The sequence below is a fragment of the Serinus canaria genome, chromosome 1, assembly GCF_022539315.1.
Source record: "Serinus canaria isolate serCan28SL12 chromosome 1, serCan2020, whole genome shotgun sequence".
Taxonomy (NCBI): Eukaryota; Metazoa; Chordata; class Aves; order Passeriformes; family Fringillidae; genus Serinus; species Serinus canaria.
Genome location: NC_066313.1, coordinates 14462758 through 14482355, shown reverse-complemented (window position 1 = coordinate 14482355; position 19598 = coordinate 14462758). Strand labels below are relative to the sequence as shown.

The 19598-nt window shown below is 39.5% G+C and overlaps 1 protein-coding gene across 4 annotated transcripts in view; it reads left to right on the top strand.

The window, feature by feature from the left end:
* The window catches only part of APP (amyloid beta precursor protein), a 194931-nt gene that overhangs the window by 53786 nt on the left and 121547 nt on the right, over window positions 1–19598 (top strand). For all 4 annotated transcript variants that reach the window (XM_050970784.1, XM_050970776.1, XM_050970767.1 and 1 more), the window contains exon 3: window positions 15930–16059. In XM_050970784.1, the coding sequence (XP_050826741.1) occupies window positions 15930–16059 (130 nt within the window). The remainder of the gene's footprint in view (window positions 1–15929; window positions 16060–19598) is intronic.

The window sequence follows — 19598 nt, the reverse complement described above, 5'->3', positions numbered from 1 at the left end:
AAATAGCCACAGTATTGAAGGCGAAAATTAATTTCAAACCTGCTCTACTTGAAATTCAGCAGTCTAAAAAGCCATAAATTTAGCTCTGAAGAAAATTACCCATTTAATGAAAGGGGAAACACAGATTTTTGGCAGCACAGAATGTCCTTAAAAACAAATGACATTTTCAACAGAAATGGGTGTTGGTATATTCTGAGACGTGTACAGTCATGCTTAAAAGTTTGACTGAATTGTATCTTAGCATTCTTTGCATTGATTATTAAGGTCTTAGGTTTTATTTAGCTTTTCATCTGCAGCAAAGGTTGAACTAGTTTACTCTGACAGTGCTTAAATTTGACTGGCTTGGAAATAGAGGATTACTACTGATTGTATATTTATCCTGCAGGTAAACCTTAGTATACTCACCTACTTGAGAAAGAAGGCTGGGATTTTTAGCCCTAACTGTAGTCTACCATGGAAATAAATTTCAAATCAAGAGACTAATAAAACTTGGAGCTTATGTTGCAAGATGATTCCTGTCTATCTTTTGCTGATAATAAAAAAATCTTCCCTATTGGTTTTCTCTGCACTGATTTTCTTTTACTTGTCTCAAAAAGAAATTAAATGAAAAAATAAGGACTTTTTCAGAGTGCTTCTGCTTTGAGGCTGAGGGAGGAAAAAGGATGAAAAGGGATGAGGATTGTTTGTGTAAATAAATATTTAGGTGAACATGTACTGCAGCATTTAATGAAACAGCCATGCTGCATTTTCCTGTAGATTAATTTTTAATTTCACAGATATGATGGACAAGATGAATCAGTGGGTTCCATCAGCATAATGTTTGTGCCAAGAGTACAGTAGTTTATTCTGTCTTCTAAAAGACACGAATGCAATGGCTGTATGCAGGGAAGCCTTCTTGTCTTACCTTGTTGGGTTCATAGCTGAGCTAGCAGACGACCATGTAGCACATGCTTGAGAAAAAGCTCTTCATTATTGTCACCAATCTGTGTTCTGTGCTTTGGTTTGCTCCTTCAGGTTACAAAAAGACCAGGCACACTTGCACTAGATGCTCAGCATGCCCAGCCAAGGGAGCAAAGCTCAACTGACCCAACTCCTGGCCCAAGATACTTCTGAGAGGGCTGTGTAGTGTTGGATGTTGTTGGTAGAGACATTGCCTTTCCCATATCCATGGTATCCTGGGGGGGACAACACAGCTGACATTCACTTCTGCATTTCACATTCTCTTTTCTGTCTTGCATACAGAGTTCTCATCTTATATGGTCTGCAATTTTCTTTACACACACATCTCCCAGTCTTTCACTGTGTAACTTTGAGATTGACTGGTAGCAGCTGTTCCTTTAATAAATAAGAAGCTGAAGACATAATAGGCAAAAAGTGTGATGGTTACCCTAAGAAAAGAAGAATCTATTATAAATATACAGCTGTTATGTTTCAGCCATTTTGAAGAGGATAGAGAAACTATTTGCAAGAGCATGTAGTAACAGGATAAGAGGGAGTGGCTCCAAACCGACAGAATACATTTATATTAGACATGTGAGGGTGGTGAGGCACTGGCACAGGTTGCCCAGAGAAACTGTGACTGTCCCATCCCTGGATGTGTCCAAGGCCAATGAGGTTGGAACAAGATGATCTTTAAGGTATCTTCCAACCCATGCAATTCTGTGATTTTTTAATCCACTTTTTGAGACCATGTTTACATGGTCTGGCACAGATCTATCCCACTTTTGTTCAAGATCAATCTAAGTCCTCTTGAACTCCTGGCACTTTCCACTGTGATGCAGTTTTTGTTCTTAGGGGAATGTTTTCAGAGATAGGTCAGTTCCTTGATCCGGCTTCTGTGCTAGAAGTGGCTCTTGGAGAGATTTTAGCAGTAAATGGCCAAGAGATGGAATAATACAGGAATTGTGCCCTGGCCATGTCAGACTTGTCTCCAGTTCAAGGCACTGAAACCACAGCCCCAGCATCTGCAAGTGTACCTCTGCACATGGATGAATGATGCCTCCTGGATTCCCAGGTGCTCCTGAGATCTGAAAGACTGCCTGCAGGGTTTGGGTGGTTGAGTGGTTTTGAGTGTTTAGGGGCTTCATCTCCTTCTGGTCTTCCACAAGTCTCTGTCCATGATTGTATGTGTATGAACAGGTGACAAGCTTTGTGTTATGTTCCATTTTTTTTTTAATTGTCCCCATCACTTTTGGATGGCTTTATAGTTTTCCTGTGCTACAGTATTGTTTTAATCTTACCTTGTTATTATCTTCTTACCTTGCTTTTTCTTGTGGTGGAAGTGTTACTGGCTTCTGATTTGGTTTTGGGGGTTTTGTGTGGAGCCAAGTTTCTTTTTTTCTTTTTTTTTTTCCCTTTCCCATTTCACTGTTGTTCATCTACTTTGGAAGATGTGGAAATCAAAGAATATTGGCTACAGTGGTGATTGCTTCCCAATACCAGTGTATGAAGCTTGTAGTGGGAGCAATGATTGGATCATGAAATGGGTTCATGTTCAGAGGTCTCTTGGCAAGGAAAAGGTCATTACTCACAGAGTTTGTTGCTGGTTCTACAGGAAAACATTAAAAAAGGAAAGACAGTTTCTCTCCTTCCATAGCTTTGAAGCTGTCAGGAAGTATGTTTGCTTGAGTTCATAGCAGGGCAATGGCCCCAGGTTGGATGGGGGTAGTATTTCTGGATTTCTGGGACATTCATTTTTTCCCCAAGCAGTTTAAAACTGCTGCTTTCTGATTTCTAATTCATACATCAGCATTATCATCCAGTTAACCTTTATCCAATTAAAATGATTATGTAGCACTATACTGAGTGCCTGCTATAATCTTCCAAATACTGTATGCTTCTGGCTAATAAAAAATCCCACTGATAATCTTTTTTTATAGATGTGTGTTCCTTATAAAAACTTGTTCTAGATAGTTGTGGATTAATTAGAATCATGGAAAGGTTTCAGAATAGTTGTCCAATTATTAATGGATTTATCCATCTTTTTCCCTTATAAGTATACAGGATGTTTTTAATGGTTTAAGCAGAATTTTAGCTGCTAATTTTTTTTTTTTTAATTTTGACTTGAGTGGGACAAGATTTTCCCTGGAGGGATGTTACTTCAAATTACTAACAGAAAAGTTTGAAAGGTGAGGATTTTTGATTTTTAGATTATTTTTTCAGACTTCTTAAGGCATTGTATTGGTTTTGCATGGTCTGGTTTTTGGTAGCGGGTGAGGGTACAGAGGTGGCTTCTGTGAGAAGCTGCGAGAAGCTTCCACCCATGTCTGGCAGAGCCAAGCCCTGATGACTCCAAAGATGGACATGCTGCTGGGCCAGTTACCAGTGGTGATAATGCTTCTGCTATAACTCATTTAAGAAGAAAGGAAAACAAAGATTGTGGCACAGTTTTAATTCTAGTCAGAGAAGAGCAGAGTGAGAAAATGTGAGACAAGCAACTCTGCAGACACCAAGGTCAATGGAGAGGGATGGGGAGGAGGTGCTCCAGGGGCTGGAGCTGAGATTCTGCAGGCTGGGGTGAGGACCATGGTGAAACAGCTGTCTCCCCTTGGAGATCCATGGGGATGTAGAGATCTGATGCAGCCCGTGGAGAAGCCCCCACTGGAGCAGGTGGATGCGTGGGAGGATGCTGTGAACCTGTGGGAGACCCTTGGAGAGAGGGGTCCTGTTCCCATGCTGGAGCAGCCTGTCCTTGAAGGACTGTACCCCGTGGAAGAGTGACCCTCCCAGCAGTTTTGGGAGGACTGTTTCCATGGGATGGACTCATGCTGCAGCAGTTCACAGAGAGCTGTTGTTTGTGAGGTGGACTCACATCAGAGAAGTCAGTGGAGAACTCTCCCATGGGAGGGACCCCATGGAGCATGGGAACAGCTCCTCTCCCAGAGCAGTGTGAAAAGCCATGGGTGATGAATTGACCACAGTGCCCATTCCCTGCCTTCTGTGTGGTAGGGGGAAAGGTGTTTTTAAGGGCTTATTTTACTTCTCATTACCCTGCTCTGATTTCATTAGTAATAAATTCACCTTTTATCTCAATGCTGAGCCTGTTTTGCCTGTGCTGGTATTTAATGGGTGATCTCTCTCCCAGGCCTTATCTCAACCCACAAACCCTTTGTTAAATTTTCTCCCCTCTGTCCAGCAGCCAAGGGGAGTGAGTGAGTGGCTTTTGTGGGTACCTGGCATCTGGCTAGCATCAACCCACAACAGGCATCTGGCTTAGTGCTGAAACCAAAACCAACATTGGATATAAGTCCCTAAGACTGTTCCAAATTGTTATGAATCCTTGTATGGAAAGGGAAACTGTTCCTTCTCTTGAGCTGAGACAGGAGCTTCTACTAGAAAAACACTGTAGTGTTAAGAAGATGCATCACAGTATCTCCTAAACATCAGCTTTGTATTTTGTGAGTGCCAATAGCTGTTGCATATATGGACAGAAAATAAGAACACTTATTTGTACAGTAATGAAAATATTGTGTTTAATTTTTTTTTCTTCTGCCCAGAGATGAATATTGAAACATGAATGCTGGATGTGAGGAAATATTATCCAATGTAATGTTTGTTTACCAGCATAGTTTCTAAAAGTATCATTGTAGATTAGAAAAGTGCTAATCCCATGGGAATGTAATGTTATTCAAGATGTCCCATTTCAGCTGTGTGAAGAAATCACACAATGTTTCCGAGCCAATGCAATTTATTTTTTTAATTCTTATCCTGAGTCACAGGTTTTCTTGAAGAACAGTAATAATTAGGTGTTTATAAAACATCCTATTTGTCCCTTCATTACTCGTTTCCACTTGGCCTGGGAAGACATCTCTGCCAGAGCTGTGGTCAGTAAATGGCTTCCTTGTAAATTCAAGTTCTGAGGTTTTAACACACTCTAAAGATCCTTTGGTATTTTTTTTCTTTCCTAGTTTGAGCCAATTACAAACTTTAAAAAAATTGATTTTGATGAGTGTTTCCTCAAACATCTGTAAAGTTTTGCAGGTAATGTTGCTTTTCCAAGTTCCCACACAATTTGACCAGACTGTACACTCCATTGGACAGGAAAAAGAAAAAAAAAGAAAAAGAAAAAAAAAAGTTTCATCTAAGAAGCAGCAATTGCATTTATGATTCTAAATAAGGAATCTAAGAGGACTTGATTAGACTAGTCTTATTAAAGCTAAACTTGTAATACCATGTAAGTTAAAATGTGTATGTTTTTTAGTATTTTAGAGGTGATTGTCATAGAAACTAATTTTAAGCTATTGCTGACAGCACATCTGTGGATATGCTAACAGACAATTACTTGCTTAAGTCTGCAAGATGACTTCGAATATTTTGGAGCCACTTGGATTGGAGCCACTCTTGAGTATGATGTGTTCCTAGCAGTTTTGTTCCATAAAGACATTGCTCTAGTTTGGAGCAACATAGAGGACTGAGGAGTCTCCCATATTCAGCCAGGCTTGAAATTCCTGAATAATCATGCTTTTGCAGACTTTCAGCTTATATGTTTTGAGCTGTTGTAGCTTGGGATCTGCAGCCAGATCTGAGATGGTCAGATTTTGCAAGCTGATTTTTTAAGAGTTTCTTAGCAGGAGAGATGCCACACAGTAGTTTGGCACAAGCACTGAGCTAAGCAGTACATGCTGTTGAAGAAACAGTCAATTTTCTTCTCTCCTTCCTCCTCATTTCTTCTCTGCTAAATTTTAGCAGATGTCTGATCTTGCAGCAAGGAAGTTTAGGGAGCTGAAATGGCACAAAGCAAACCCCAGCAAACAGACCCTCTTTGACCCTCTCCTCAGATGAGCTGGATTGGAATGTTGGAGGAGGTGTGAGGGCAGGACTTCTTCTCATGACAGCTGACCAGAGGATGGCTTTGCTATGGTCTTTGAACAGCCTGTGAAGAGAAGCTTTTTAGATATTTCTAAAAGCACTACATCTTCCTGCCTCTTGGCTCTATGTATTTTCAGAAGAACACATGCTGTTAATCTCTAAATTTTGCCAGCAAGCTTTCTTGGGTAATAGAAAATGACAACATGAACAATTTGAAAGGAGAAAAAGTCCCAATATTATTAGGTCAAAAAGACAGATGTCAAATCAAGTCTACTGAAGAGTAGGCCACATGTTAATCTGAGATGAAAATGTGGATCTACAATTTCATTTTAGCAGCAGAAAATATTACGTGGAGAGCAAATGTATTCAAAAATACCAGAATCTGTGCAGAAAATGAGAGGAAAGGCAGGTGAAAATAAAGGAACTTGGAAAAGGTTGGTATTTTTAGGCAGAGTGATGACAGCAGGAAGGACAGAGGAGAACTGAAAGGTGAATGAAAGTCTGAGAAATTTTACGTGATTCAGTATCCTTGTAGCGATTATCTGATCTGAAATTTAGGTTTTTTGGGTCAGTTGCTGAACAGTTCCACAGATTCCACAGACCTGCCATAAAGCTGTGGAGAAAAAGCATATGGACCCTCCATATCAAATGCAGAATCCCAATTGCTGCTGATTTTGCTGTAGCTTTGGTTTCTGCCAGGGTTTTGCAGCTGGAGTTACAGGAGGAGCATCAGTATTGCGTGCTGGTTTCTAAGATAAGGATTCTTTGTTGCTGCTTGGCAAACTAAAATATTACCTTTTTCATAGCACAAATGGATTTGATATTTGCAAAATAATTTATCATGTTGTGTAGCTGTGTCATAGAATTTCTGGTTTATGGGCTGTCAGATTGTCAGAGGGTCAGCCTGGTGTTTTTCACAGTTTTCAGCAACAGAGTGGTGCCAAAGTGCTTGCACTGTGCTGGAAATTAAAAACAGAAATCTCTGCAATCCTTATTTTGCTGCTTAGGTTAATCTTTGAAGAAGGAACTTCATTCCACTTTAGTGTTTAACTTTCATGAGTGCTAAAGTAAAGCTTATCTCAGTTACTCCACTAAACAACAGGAGCTGCTAAGCCACTGAGCACAGTAAAAGATTATATCAAAACATAATCAAAACATAAAGATAAGAGCATTTAAAATTTATCTGCTTTTTCTTTGTTTGTTTCTGAAATTTTCAAGAGACGTTTAGGTGCAGTTCTGAGAGGCAATTTCTCTCCCAGGATCAGCCAAAGCAGTATGGAATGTTAAGGATTTCTTGTTTGGTTTATTCAGCAATTTCTAAATCCTTTCAGTCCAGAAGTCCTTGATTTGAATGGTCATATTTGATTTATTTATGTTTACTTCAGTCCAATTCAGTGAACTTAATTCTTGTTGGAGAAGGTGTGCCAAAGATCATATTAATTTAAAGGTATTGTTTGCCAGCCTTATTGTGAAACAAAAGAAAAAAAAAGACACATGCAATAAATTATCATAATTACTTTTAATATTAAAGTTCTTTCTGAATTTTGAGGAACTGGCTATCTTGATGATTCTGTGAGTAGGCTGGGATATCTGCTGGCAAGATGCAGGGTGCAGAGGGACATGTTCATGGGCATGTTGCCTTTTTGCATATTGGAAAGCAGATGCAGTGTTACAGTCCTTACTCTGTCCCAACACATCTCAGAAGATTCATAATTTACTTGGATTTCAGTTTATTCTGATGTTCCTTTTGCTCGGTGTGCCTTTGAGCAGTTGGAAATTAATATCCCATTTCTGAGAACAAGAATAAGATCTTAAATACTGGTGTTGAAGTTTTGTGGGATATGATTGGACTTTGTTGCACCCCAAGAGTGTTGTTCTGTAGGGATTGATATCACTGTGGTCAGCTGAGTCACTGGGAGCAATTTGAAGTGGTTTCTCCATTTGGCAGCCATCCTAATCCTTTTGGGACTGGCCTTCTGTCCAGGAGAAAGGAGGAAACAAATTACATTTTTCATATTTCAGGTTTTCTTGGAGTTGGATTGAATCTTTCTGTTAGAGAAATTGGTGCCAGGTGATGCCTTAGAGTGGCTACCTAGAACAGAGGCTAGACAAGATAAAGAGAATAAAAGGGGGTGTTTATTAAAGGTCTTCAATAGATACACCTTGGGCAGTCAGAAGCCTCTGAGAAGCTACACCCAAGATGGAAGATGGTCACGAGTTTTTCATACAGGTGACAGTTTGGTCCGTTTTTAAATCAATGGTTATATATCAGGGGTTAATCCTCCAATGACAGCTTCAGGTAATGAAGTAATTTACTCTAAGTTTGTGCCCCCCCCACCCCCAAATTCCCTGTTGTTTATATTTTTAAGGGCCTGAGACAATAAGGTATCCTTGAGTTCCAAGCCTAGAGAGAAATTGTTTTGTCTGAAGATAATGGGAGAACAGCAGCTGGTAGGTTGTGGAGTCTTAGAGTTACACACTAAAGCAGTACAGGATCTGAAAAATATTAAAGCTAAATCCTAAGGCATCACAGGGTTTCTACTGACTTCATTGGAGCATGCAGCACCAAGTCTCAAAAAATGTTTTGCCATCTGTGTGGGAACATTCTGCTGGAGGAAGAGAGCTGGCAAGAAAATGTTCAGCTTCTTTTTTGGTGGGGAATGGAGTGCTAAGAGAGGATGTTCTTAGATTTGCAGGCTTCTGAGCTGCTTCTGATAAGTGCAAAGATGCCCATGGGCAGCCCGGTGACTGGCAACTTCATGCACATGGAGACTTGATGCTTATGTGAGTTTGTTGTTGGGAGCTTCTGTCAGAACCTTTCTCCTTCCTTATGTGTACAAAATTCAGCAGCCAGCTCTACCAGCAGTGTTTCTTACCTGTAAGTGGAAAAAAATGACCAAAAACTTTGGCCCCTAACTTCTGCTGTGCTCTGTGCACAGCTTGGAGCCTGTGAGTAGTGGGGTTTGCTGAGGAAGTGCAGAGGTGAACTGTGGGCCTGTTCTCACTGCTGGAAAATAAACCAAGGGGGGTGGGTCTGATGCAGCAGTGCAGCAACAGAGAGGAACTTTTTGCTGCATGTTTCCATTCAGAAAAAAAAAAGTGTATTTTACAAAAAAAGAGTGCATAGTGAGTGTTAAACAGCATAACTGCCCTGTTTCTAAATATTTGTCAAGGAAGGATTGATTTTATTTCTTTAGAAAGGAAATTTTTTATCATATCTTTTTCCTGACACTAAATATTCTCAGTGTAAAAACTATAGTCTGTATAATGTGTATCTCATTCACAAGAACAATAATCATGAAAAAACATTGCTATTTGATTTATAAAGAAAGAAAAATGCAGTGTCATCTTACAGCTGCTCAGGTAATTTTACTTGTAGGTATCTTGATTGACAGACATGGAAACACAAGACACTGAATATAGTTCACAAACAGGAAAAGTTACTGCTCTGAATGTTTTCTGCAGATGCCCTCCCTATAGCTCTGTTCTTAATTCTTGCATTCTGTTTCAACTTTTCCCTCTTTTTTTTTTTTTTTTTCTTTCTTTCTTTCTTTCTTTTGAGGTCAAGTTTTATTTTAGAATATCAGGTAGTCCATTTTAATTGGCAGACTTCCCCAACTTTTTCTGTATAGCTTTCACTACTGGACTAAACCATGCATGGTTTTCTTGTGTCCTAGGTGATGGGGTACAACCACTGTTTTAGAAAATGACTTGGTAATACCACTTCGCATTTTTGGTACTAGTCCCTTAAGTCAATTTCATGAAAAAGGAAATCACAGCCTTGTTTGTCTCTTGGGGCATGCATACAAGTTAATCTAGGCTCTTAGATTAATAAATTACCCTTTGGATATAGTTGCAGTTAACTCAAGAATGCATAAATTAGAATATGAAAAATCATAATGGGCCTCTTATTTTGTGACAGTTTCTGCATGACCTCGAGGACAACTTTGACATAAAGTAGGTAATTTTATAAGCAGTGGAACTTGGAAATACTTCCATAGAGAGCAATTAGGTTTTTCCTTGTATGTTTTCACAGATTTTCTGCTACAGCTTAGATTAATTTTGTACTGTGATTTCCTCAACAAACATAACCAACAACTCAGCCACCATGTTTCTGTTCTATAGAAAGGTGGGAAGTTTCTTTTAGTATGGTTTGTGAAAGTAATTCAGGTAGATAATTTAATGATTTAAATTTTGCATATTGCAGCCCACTTTCATTAAGTTGAGAGAAAGCCAGTACAAGTGTTCAGTTTAGGTCTGTGTAAAATATGGAGTCTGGTGCATGGATTAGGGTTGAGCCAGCTGCCTCATGGCTGGCAGCCTTTCTGAACACTTTCGTTACAGAGGAAGTGGCAGTCTTGCATGAAATTCCAGATAAAAGCACATTAGGGAATTTTTAAGAGAAGAGATCATGTATGTATGAAGCTTCATTGGGTGAACCAACCCAATTGGTCACTGCACTAAAACCAGCTCATGTTTCTAGCACTCTCAATACCCAAGGCAGTTGGAATGATGTATCGGGATGTTGTACGTGCCCTGCTCACAGAGAAAAGCACTAAGTGCTTATGGTCATGACCAGGAGTAAAAATTGCAGCAACATTTTGATCTCTGACCCCATCTCCCCATGGTCTGTGGTTAATGCTTAGAAGGTTCATCATCTGCCATCTTGCTCTCACACATACACTCACACCTGCATGTTTAGTTTTGCTTTGCTTTCCTTTCCGTAGGATAAGATCAGTAAAGAAGGAAACCAGTTGGAGTGTTGAAATGTTTGCCAACTTTCCAAGCCTAGAGAAAAAAAGGAAGAGGATTAATGAAAAGAGTGTCTTTGTGTCTTTTCTTTTTCATTTTTCTTTTTTTTTTTTTTTTTTTTTTCATTTGTGTCTTAGCATGGAACTTAAGAGTCTCTGAGTGGGCAGAGAGATTGGAAATGAGAATTAAAAAATGCTGGGATGAGTCAAGAGTTGGGGTGAAAGGAATTGAAATAGTGGGTGAGTTTTGTGGCAGGAAACTCTTAAAGAGCGACTCTGTGTGTAACAGTGAAGCAGCTAAGATGTTGGAAAGAAGGGTGATTTATTAGATGGGTCTAATGAAGTATTTATAAGAGCAGTATGTGGAACTCCTAGGTGAGGCTGAGGATTGACTCTGATAGCTAATGAGTCTGGAGCTATTAAACTTGAAATGATGTTATGGATGGATGCAAGAGGATGTGGCTGAAGATAAGAAGCAGTGTGTCTCTGGAAATTTGTCCTCAGGATTTAATTAGTAGAAAAAATTCCCTGGCTGGTTTGGAAGACATTCAACCTGGGATTATTTATTTATCCTAAGTAATTGGGTGTGGGTTTTAGATTAGGAATTGATTACTGTTAACTTTTTCTTTAAAACTGTGGGGTTAAAAAGGTGTATGCATACACTCTTCCCGGGGGGCTGCTGGAAATTAGTGCAAATACCCTAGATGTTGTACTGATTAACTTGCAGCAGTAGATGCCTGGAACTTGTGGTGCAGGGGCAGAGCTGTTCCTTCTTGGTTTCCTTGCTATTTCTCATGTTGGCTCATGGCAGAGAATTTCAAAACGGCTCCAATGCTGCTAATGCTGGGTTTGTCTCTCATAATTCTCTTTGAAGGCTTTGCTTGGGTTACAGAGAGTGACAGGAGAAATTTGGGTGCCCACTTTCTAGCCCTCATTTTGTGTGTAGAAGGGCCTGATGGCTGAGAAAGCCAGGAGCAAGTGGCTGAGTCTGGTCAGACATGACAGGACACAGCTGAAGCCATGGAGACGTGGAAGAGAAGGAAAGGTGCTCTGTTGGTGATGGGAGCACTCTGGATCAGAGGGGTGATGGGGCAGGGGACTGCCACAGGGAAAGCCATGGAGCTATTTAATGTATTGTAGAATAGTTTTAAAAACCAGGAATAAATGAGGGTATTTCACATGATACATTTAGTAACTTTATTCTGCATATAGCTGTCTGTTTTCTGGACACAGACTGCAAGACTGATAACAGGGCTTTTCTTTTAAGGTTGATGGTGCTTGTGTCATGGCTGCTCATGTGACACCACTCCTGCTGCTGCTAATTTGGGACTCTGCATTGTTGCTGCTTCCCAGGTTGTAGGTTGGAAAGCTTGCAGAGACACTATGCATGGACATACAGGAATAATTATCCTATGTTTCCTCTTCATGGATATGCAAACAGTTGGAAATTAATGTAGGGTGTCTGCTTGTTGCTGCTCTTCAGCTCATCAATGCAAAATTCTGGGAAGCAGAAACTTTATAGAGTCTATATACACTTTAGAAAGGAATAGAAATAGCCTGTTTCAGTGCCCAGCTATCTTTTCCCAATACCCAACCTAAACCTTCCTTGACTCAGCTTCATGCTGTTCCTCCTGGTCAGAGAGAAGAGATTCAGTGCTTGTCCCCACTATGTCCCCTTTTTAATTGTTTTAATTGGGAATTAAAAATATTTTCCCCAAGTTGAATCTCTCTTGCCTGTTACAGTAATTGGTAAATACTTTCTCTCTGTCTCAACCCAAAATCTTTCTCATCCCATTTTCTCTCCTTTTATTAAGGATGAATACATTTTAGTCCTAAATCTACGTGGCATTAAAGCTGGTAGTGGTAAACATGAGTTTTAGCAAGATTATATTAAATTCTGAATAGTCTGAGTGGCTCTTTAGATTTTTTTCTTCCTCTGGTCAGTATATAAGGAGACTTGGTAATGAAAATGGAAGTAAATGAAGGTGTAGCTGTAACTCTTGATGGCCAGTTGAATTTTCTAAATTACATTGATCTCTGTTTTCTTCACTGTTTCTTTTAAGATGAATTAATGGAACTTCTCTACATCAAGTTACAATAATGTTGAAAGTTTGGTTATCTTGCAATTTTCTGGCTCTGCTTTACACTGACACTGTAGAAGGAGCTCATTAGGGACACTATAAATAAATATGAGGCTCATTTTTCTGTGCCACTAAGTAGGTCCCACTTCAATTCAGAGCAAATACATTATATAAGTCTAGTGAGGGGAGCTCTCCTTGGCACATACACTGGCATTAACCTATTGTTAATGAAATTCAAAGCCTGTTTTCTCTCCAGAAGGGTGGACTCAGCTTTGTGTGAGCTGTCAGTGGAAATTAAGAGTTTAGTAATTGATGTAGTAAAAAAAGAAGAGGTTTCTTTGTATTTCTTTGTCCTGGTGTACTTTTGACAAATACTGCTTAGCATTAGGTCCCCTTTACTAACCAGCAGTTAAAATGGTGGTTTTGGGTAATAGTAAAAATAAAAATAAGATATGAACTTATTTTTCCAACTAATACTATTGTTTCATTGAGGCCCTACAGTATTAATTCACTCTTCAAAAATTCATCTCAGGAAAGCACCCAAGTGTATCTTCATCCCTGTGGCTCATAATCCTGTTTTTTGTCACTTTAAAGCTGTGTACACATTCATGTGGGTAAATAAATGGTCTTTTGGGTCTTAATTTCCTTTTTTAAGCATTCCAGTCTATCCATTTTGAAATATCCTCAGTTGTCTTTATTTAAGGCATTTATTTCCCCTGCTGATTACAAGTGGCACTTAACCCTGGGTCCCTGATAAGAGCATGTCAGTGGACACTGATGTATCCAGCACATGGCTTCTGACAGCACCCAGTATTATCTAACCATGGGTTCTAATTACATGAGTGTGACATTTGTAGAGGCATGAACTGGAAGAGTTCAGCATGGCAATGCTAAAGGAAGTACCCAAAGAAGAACAAATCCTCCTCTTGCATCATGCATGTTAGCTCTTGAGGCAGCTATGAAGTCTTGCAGGGTAATAATTTACACAGCAGTGCTGTTACAGGGATCATGAGCATGTGCAGAGGTCCCTGAACCTGCTGTTTCAGTGCAGAGTTCAGTATTTGAAGCACTGATGGAGCAGGGGGAGCAGCAAGTTCGTCTGGAGCCACTTTCTACAAGCAGTGTGAAAATGGGCATCTGTGGGTGATGTGGATGGTGACCATCAGCCTTGGCCACCTGCTGACAAAAGGAAGAAAGTAAAGCTTCAGTCTTCTGAGTGTAGGAAACTTTCACATTTTACAGTTCTGCCTGTGGGTTTTCTTGAGGTCCCTGTGTGCTGGGTCTTGTATGCTGGTTTAACATCCCAGGCTGCACCTTCAGCCATCAGTGGTGGTGAGGGTGCTGTTGAAACTGGCAAAGATCTGACAGATGTATTCTAGGGAGGAGCTTGACAGCTGGCCTGCCAGCCAAGCTGAGTTAATAGAAGAGATAACAGTTGATGATTTTTGAGTGTATCCATACCAAGGAAGAAGACAAGGCCATCAGCATGGAAACAGATTAGAAGAGATACATGAACATTTTTGTAAGCTAGACTTACATGCATAAGTAGATGTGTATACGTGCCTTATTGAACTTCTGTAAAACTTTTGCCAATTATATTGACGCTGATTGCTTTGCACCAATGAATATAATAAGTTATTGTGATGCAGTTAATGACTTAAGGTCACGCTTTGTTAAGAGTATATAAGCTGGAGAACATGCAGAATAAAAACTTTTTTCTTCTTGGACCCTGATCACATGTGTGTATGTCACGTCTGACCTAAAGGTGACAGTATTCTATGAAGGATTTGCACAAGGAAAGAAGTATCTGATTAATTTTATTTTTGAATAGAAAGCAGGATTGATATTGAAGCTCTTTAGCATAAAGTGTGTTGTTTAGTAGGCAGTGTTTCTTTCTGTAGTCTTTTCCGTGGCATTGTAATTGTATCTGCCCTTGTTTTGTGCATTAAGCTGTTAATACAGTTCAACTTTAAAACTGTAATAGCCCCTTTGTATCTCTTAATTAAAGTAAAAACATATTTATAATTATTTCCAGTTATGCTTTAAATGCTTTCTGGTTGTACCCATGTGTATGGACCAGGCCACATTCATTTAAAGACCACTGATCTCAAATCTGAGAAGGCTGTACTGTAATTTGTTAGCATCTTTTAAAATTCAAGACTTTAGCTCAAGCTGCTTTCCTCATTTTTGCCATGGTTATATTCTAAACCTTCAATCAGGGGAGTGCCAGGAGGCACTGCCTCTCAAATGCCATGACCTCAGTGGAGATCCATGATTGAGACAAATCTTTTTTACTTGAGGCGGGGTTGTCAAGATTCTTAGAGTACTTTTCCAAGCACCAGTTTAGGACTCTCAGAATTCACCCCATCTTAACCCAGTTTTCTTTTTTTGGGATTATGTTACTTCTCTGCAGGAAGTTTTTGGACCATCTCCAGTTACTTCAGACTTGTTCTTATTTCTATTTTACTTTTCCATTGGTAGATATGAATAGACAGTAGTTTTCAGAGCACTTAAATCCTCAGGTCTCACACATCTGGAAATTGGTAAGGATTGTTGAGGAGAGGCAAAGGAAAATTATCCTTTTAGGGCTGGTAGATTGCCAATTTGAAAAATGTAAAGTGAGGGCTATAGGCTGTGTTGGCGTAGAAGAGGGGGGTGGGATAAAGGGATTGAGTGGGATAAAAAGCCAAAGTTGTGGTTTGCCAATAAATTCATAGCACGTTTGCTGGTGTGATGGTTGTGGGTGTAGAAGTGTATTGTGGTATTAAAGCAGATGGAATTTTGATCTCAGCAATTTAGTAATTGGTAATGCAGACCTAAATATGAATAACTTTTTCAACAGACTTTTAGTACTAGGCAGACTGCAGCAGGCAAGGATTATGATGTTTGTTAAAATGGTTGAGATGAACATAAAGGCATGCTATTCAGTTTAGTTGTATAGAGAATATGCTGTGTATATGGAGTTTTGCCTAGACATGGAGGAAAAGGTATTTAACTTATGAATAGCTGATCTTTAACTTAGTCAGATATAACTGGGCAAGTTATAGTTTTGACAATCAGCTGTTACCACCATAATTTTTCTGAACTGGCAGCTGCATGTTTTTACTGATGAACAAACACACCAGCTTTCCAGATAGATGCACACAGTCATACCATGACATAAATATTTTACACAGCAGAAGAGGGACAAGAGAGGGGAGATGAATATTGTGTTGTTACAAATGTGTTACAGTGACCCAGAATACATACTTGTGATAACGTTTGTCTTTTTCTCTACTTTTAATGCTAGGTTTACCCTGAATTGCAAATCACCAATGTTGTTGAAGCCAACCAGCCAGTTACAATACAGAACTGGTGCAAGAGGGGATGGAAGCAGTGCAATGGTCACCCACATATTGTGGTTCCCTACAGATGTCTGGGTGAGTGACTCAGTCTTTTTTTTTCCTGCTCTGTTTTTTTCAATGTCTTCATAAGAAAGACAGAATCTGCATAAATGTCTTCTATACCTCAGTATTATTGTCTTTTCTGAAGGGAATTTTGCCCAGTTGTTCAGTCCTTTGGAACTGCATTATCTAAAAAGAAAGTACTCCTGCTCTTCCCTAATTAAACCCTTCTTTTTTCACATTAATTTTTGAATATCTAGTACTTGGACTCTTACCATGAAAGACTATGGGAATCTGTATTTGTTGAAACAAAACAAAAGATACTTTATGCATTCCCCCATTTTATCCTTCAATGTTATTTTGGTAGCAGTTGCTTGCTGTTCTCTCCTGTGCCCTTGGTGCTTTAAATCAATTAAAAGGGATGTTTGAGCCCTTGTTTTTTTGCTAACCTTTACTTTTGTCTGCATTAGAAAATAGAATTGTGGATTTGCCGTTTTCATTAACATTCTAGGCACGACATTTTCTTGATATTATTCCATATTTAAGTATGTTGCTTTATCACTGCCATTTGAACTGTGATAAATGCTGGAGTTCAGAGTTGGAACTTGCTTTTCTAGTAAGCCAGGACAGCTAAAAAGCATAGAAGCCAACTCAGACCAGTTATTCCATTAAACAAATAATAAAGGAAATTTTTAAAAATATGCACTGTTTCTAGAAATTTTGTTCATTTGTGTAGAGTAGATAAAACACAGGGCACAATCTGTCTGTAGCAAAGCTGGGACTGAAGAGGAGCTAGCAGAAATGCTACCTGTGTGGTCAAAAGTGCCAAAAGAGAAGGTGTATAAAATCTGTGCTAAGTATCAGGGAAATTTTTTTGCTTGGCTAAGTTTCTAGATCTGATGTATGTTTGTACAGATATAAAATCAGTGTTTCTAAACCTGCAGTATATCATTGTTGATGCTGCTGAGGCTCTGAAAGACTAGTTTATTCTGAGGAAAAATCCTCCGGGAGAACACAAATTCAAGACTTTTGGTGAGAAGAACCTAACTCTAGGAATTACAGATTCTGCCTGTGGGGAGGGACCTGCTGGCTTTTGTCTTTTTCCAGACATGAGTTTGGTTGGTTGGTTCCACCACAAGCTTTACTGCTAAAAGGGACATGCTCTTTTACCCATTTGTTGCTGTGTTTTCTTTAGTTTTTTATAGTCAGGATAGAAGCATCAGCTTGTAGTCTTAATGTATGTCTAAAGCCACATAAGTAACTTGTCAGAGATGAGGCAGAGCTGCAGTCTCACCTAGAACACATCACAACATGTTTCATCAGACTCCATGAGAGTGCACTTGCACTAATTAAAGGTACAGCAGAAGAACATCAGACTAGTGGAACTATAAAAACTAAATTTTATTATTGATTTTATTGTCACCACAAGCAAAGCTCTGAATTAAGGCTTAGGACTTAGCCTCAGGACTCTCTATCCTTATGTAGATTTGGTCAGTGTCCTGGAGGTCTTACAACCTAATTCAAGCAAAAAGACAATGTCATCATGAGAGCAAATGAATATAAATTGGCTATGAATACATTTAGTCTGCAATTATAAGGAAGTATCTGGAAGCATAAGGAGCTCCAGCAGTCATTTGGTTAAAGAGTAGGAAGTCTATCACGTGGAAGGAAGTTCATAAATTTGTGGACAGGACCATATGCAGTTCCTTGCAGGAGTAAGGAGCTGGACTTTTAAAATGCCTTCCCTGAGTTCCACTTTTGAAAGAAAAACCATTGCAAGGTGTATGGTTGCTATCTTAGGTAGCAAGGTTTGGATGCAAAGATTTAAAAGATGTTTAAGCACTTCATTCCCATTAGCCCGTAGCCGTCTATTTTTATTTTAAAATCCCCATATATGCTATTTTTTTTTCTAGTTTCCATGTAATTGAGGATTATGTAGTTGTCTGACACACTATTTATCATTTTCATATGCTGACATTTATCTTTTGACCCTGAATAGAATACTGATGTTCGCAAGGGTCTACTGGGGCCACATAATTACTTCCTCTGGAGGAAACATGGTGGCAGTAGCCATAATCTGCAATTTCTCCATCAGCCAGCCCTCTGTTCTGTACCATATCTGTCTTGGAATACTTTCTCTTAAATCATGTTTTTGTACAGAACTAAGGAGTTCAGAGAGCTTTAATTTTTTTTTCTTTCCTCCTAATATTTCTTCAGTATTAAAAGATAATTTTCTTAAAAGTTGCATCTTGCCTGTCAGCTCTGTGTGTGCCTCAGCTATTCATAGTGTGGTAGCTGTTAGTGGACATTGTCAGAAGTTGGGCATTGCTTGTATCCATTCCTCTGTAATTTTCATGCAAATAGACCCTTGCCCTAGACCACTGTTACATCCATCTGGTAAGAATCAAGATACCAACAGAAAGTTTGTCAGTGGGCAGCTGATTGCAGGGTTGAGTTTTAATTTTGCTTTGCTCTGAGGATACTTACTAGCCCAGTAATTTCTTCTATCTTGACAGTATTTTTCACAGCTGAGAAACAGCAAGTGACAGAACTCTGTCTGCTTTCAGCCCAGAGCATCTTTGATGAACAGTCTGCTTGCATCATGATCTTCAGCCAAGGCTTTCTAATGTGTAGAGCCCATTTCACTACAGCCCTTGCCTGCTCCAGGAGTTTTTTCTCTTTGAGACTTGTGCAGGGTAGTAGTTACAGCAGTTCTTTGTAGCTGTATATTTCAGTAACATCCATCAGATTTACTAGATTACACAGCTTCATATGTTCTGAAGAGAATGCAACTAAAGCATAAAAACAGTGGTTTAAACAAGACAAAATGAAAGCCCCTTATTTGAGTCACCCATGTGTCTTTGCATTGACCACAGAAATATTCCCTAAAAATGTTCTAGTTGGATCTAATTTTAAAGAGTTAAATTGTTTGAGTGAGGACTGTGGTGCTTGACATGGAGCCACAAATGTGTTTGGGTACACAGCAAAGATGAGGAGCTGTGAGATGTGCTGGTGGAAGAGTGAAGATCTGCAGAACTCCCTTCTCCTGGTAGCAGGTGTGTGTGCCACCCTAGTGCCTGCCCCACCTGCTGTGTGGCACAGCTTGCAGGGTTGCTGCAGACAGTGTCAAGCAACCAGTGATTTCATCTTTGCTTTACAGAAACTGTTTTTGGGAAAATACCATGGCCACCAACCTGGCCATGTAAGTGTTGGTGGGAGCTCTGCTGGTGGTCACAGCACGAGGGCAGGATTTCTGCCACCGCTGGGGCAGTGTGGGCAGTAAGCATTTCTGGTTTGCACTTTCTCCTCTCTTCACGCCTGCCCAAGGAAAAGCAGCTGGTGAATTTGTGCAGTGTGGCCCGTGAAATGAAGTAGTTCACTCCATGTTCCTTGCTGGTTGTGGGAACAGGCATTCTTGTCCCAGTGATGTGATTCTTTTAATACCTTGGATAAAAGGTATTAAAAGAATACCTTTTATCCAAGGTATTAAAAGAATACCTTGGAAAAGAATACCTTCATTGTGGCTATGCATTTCTGAATAGATGACCTTTCGTTTTGTGTTGGTGGAATACATC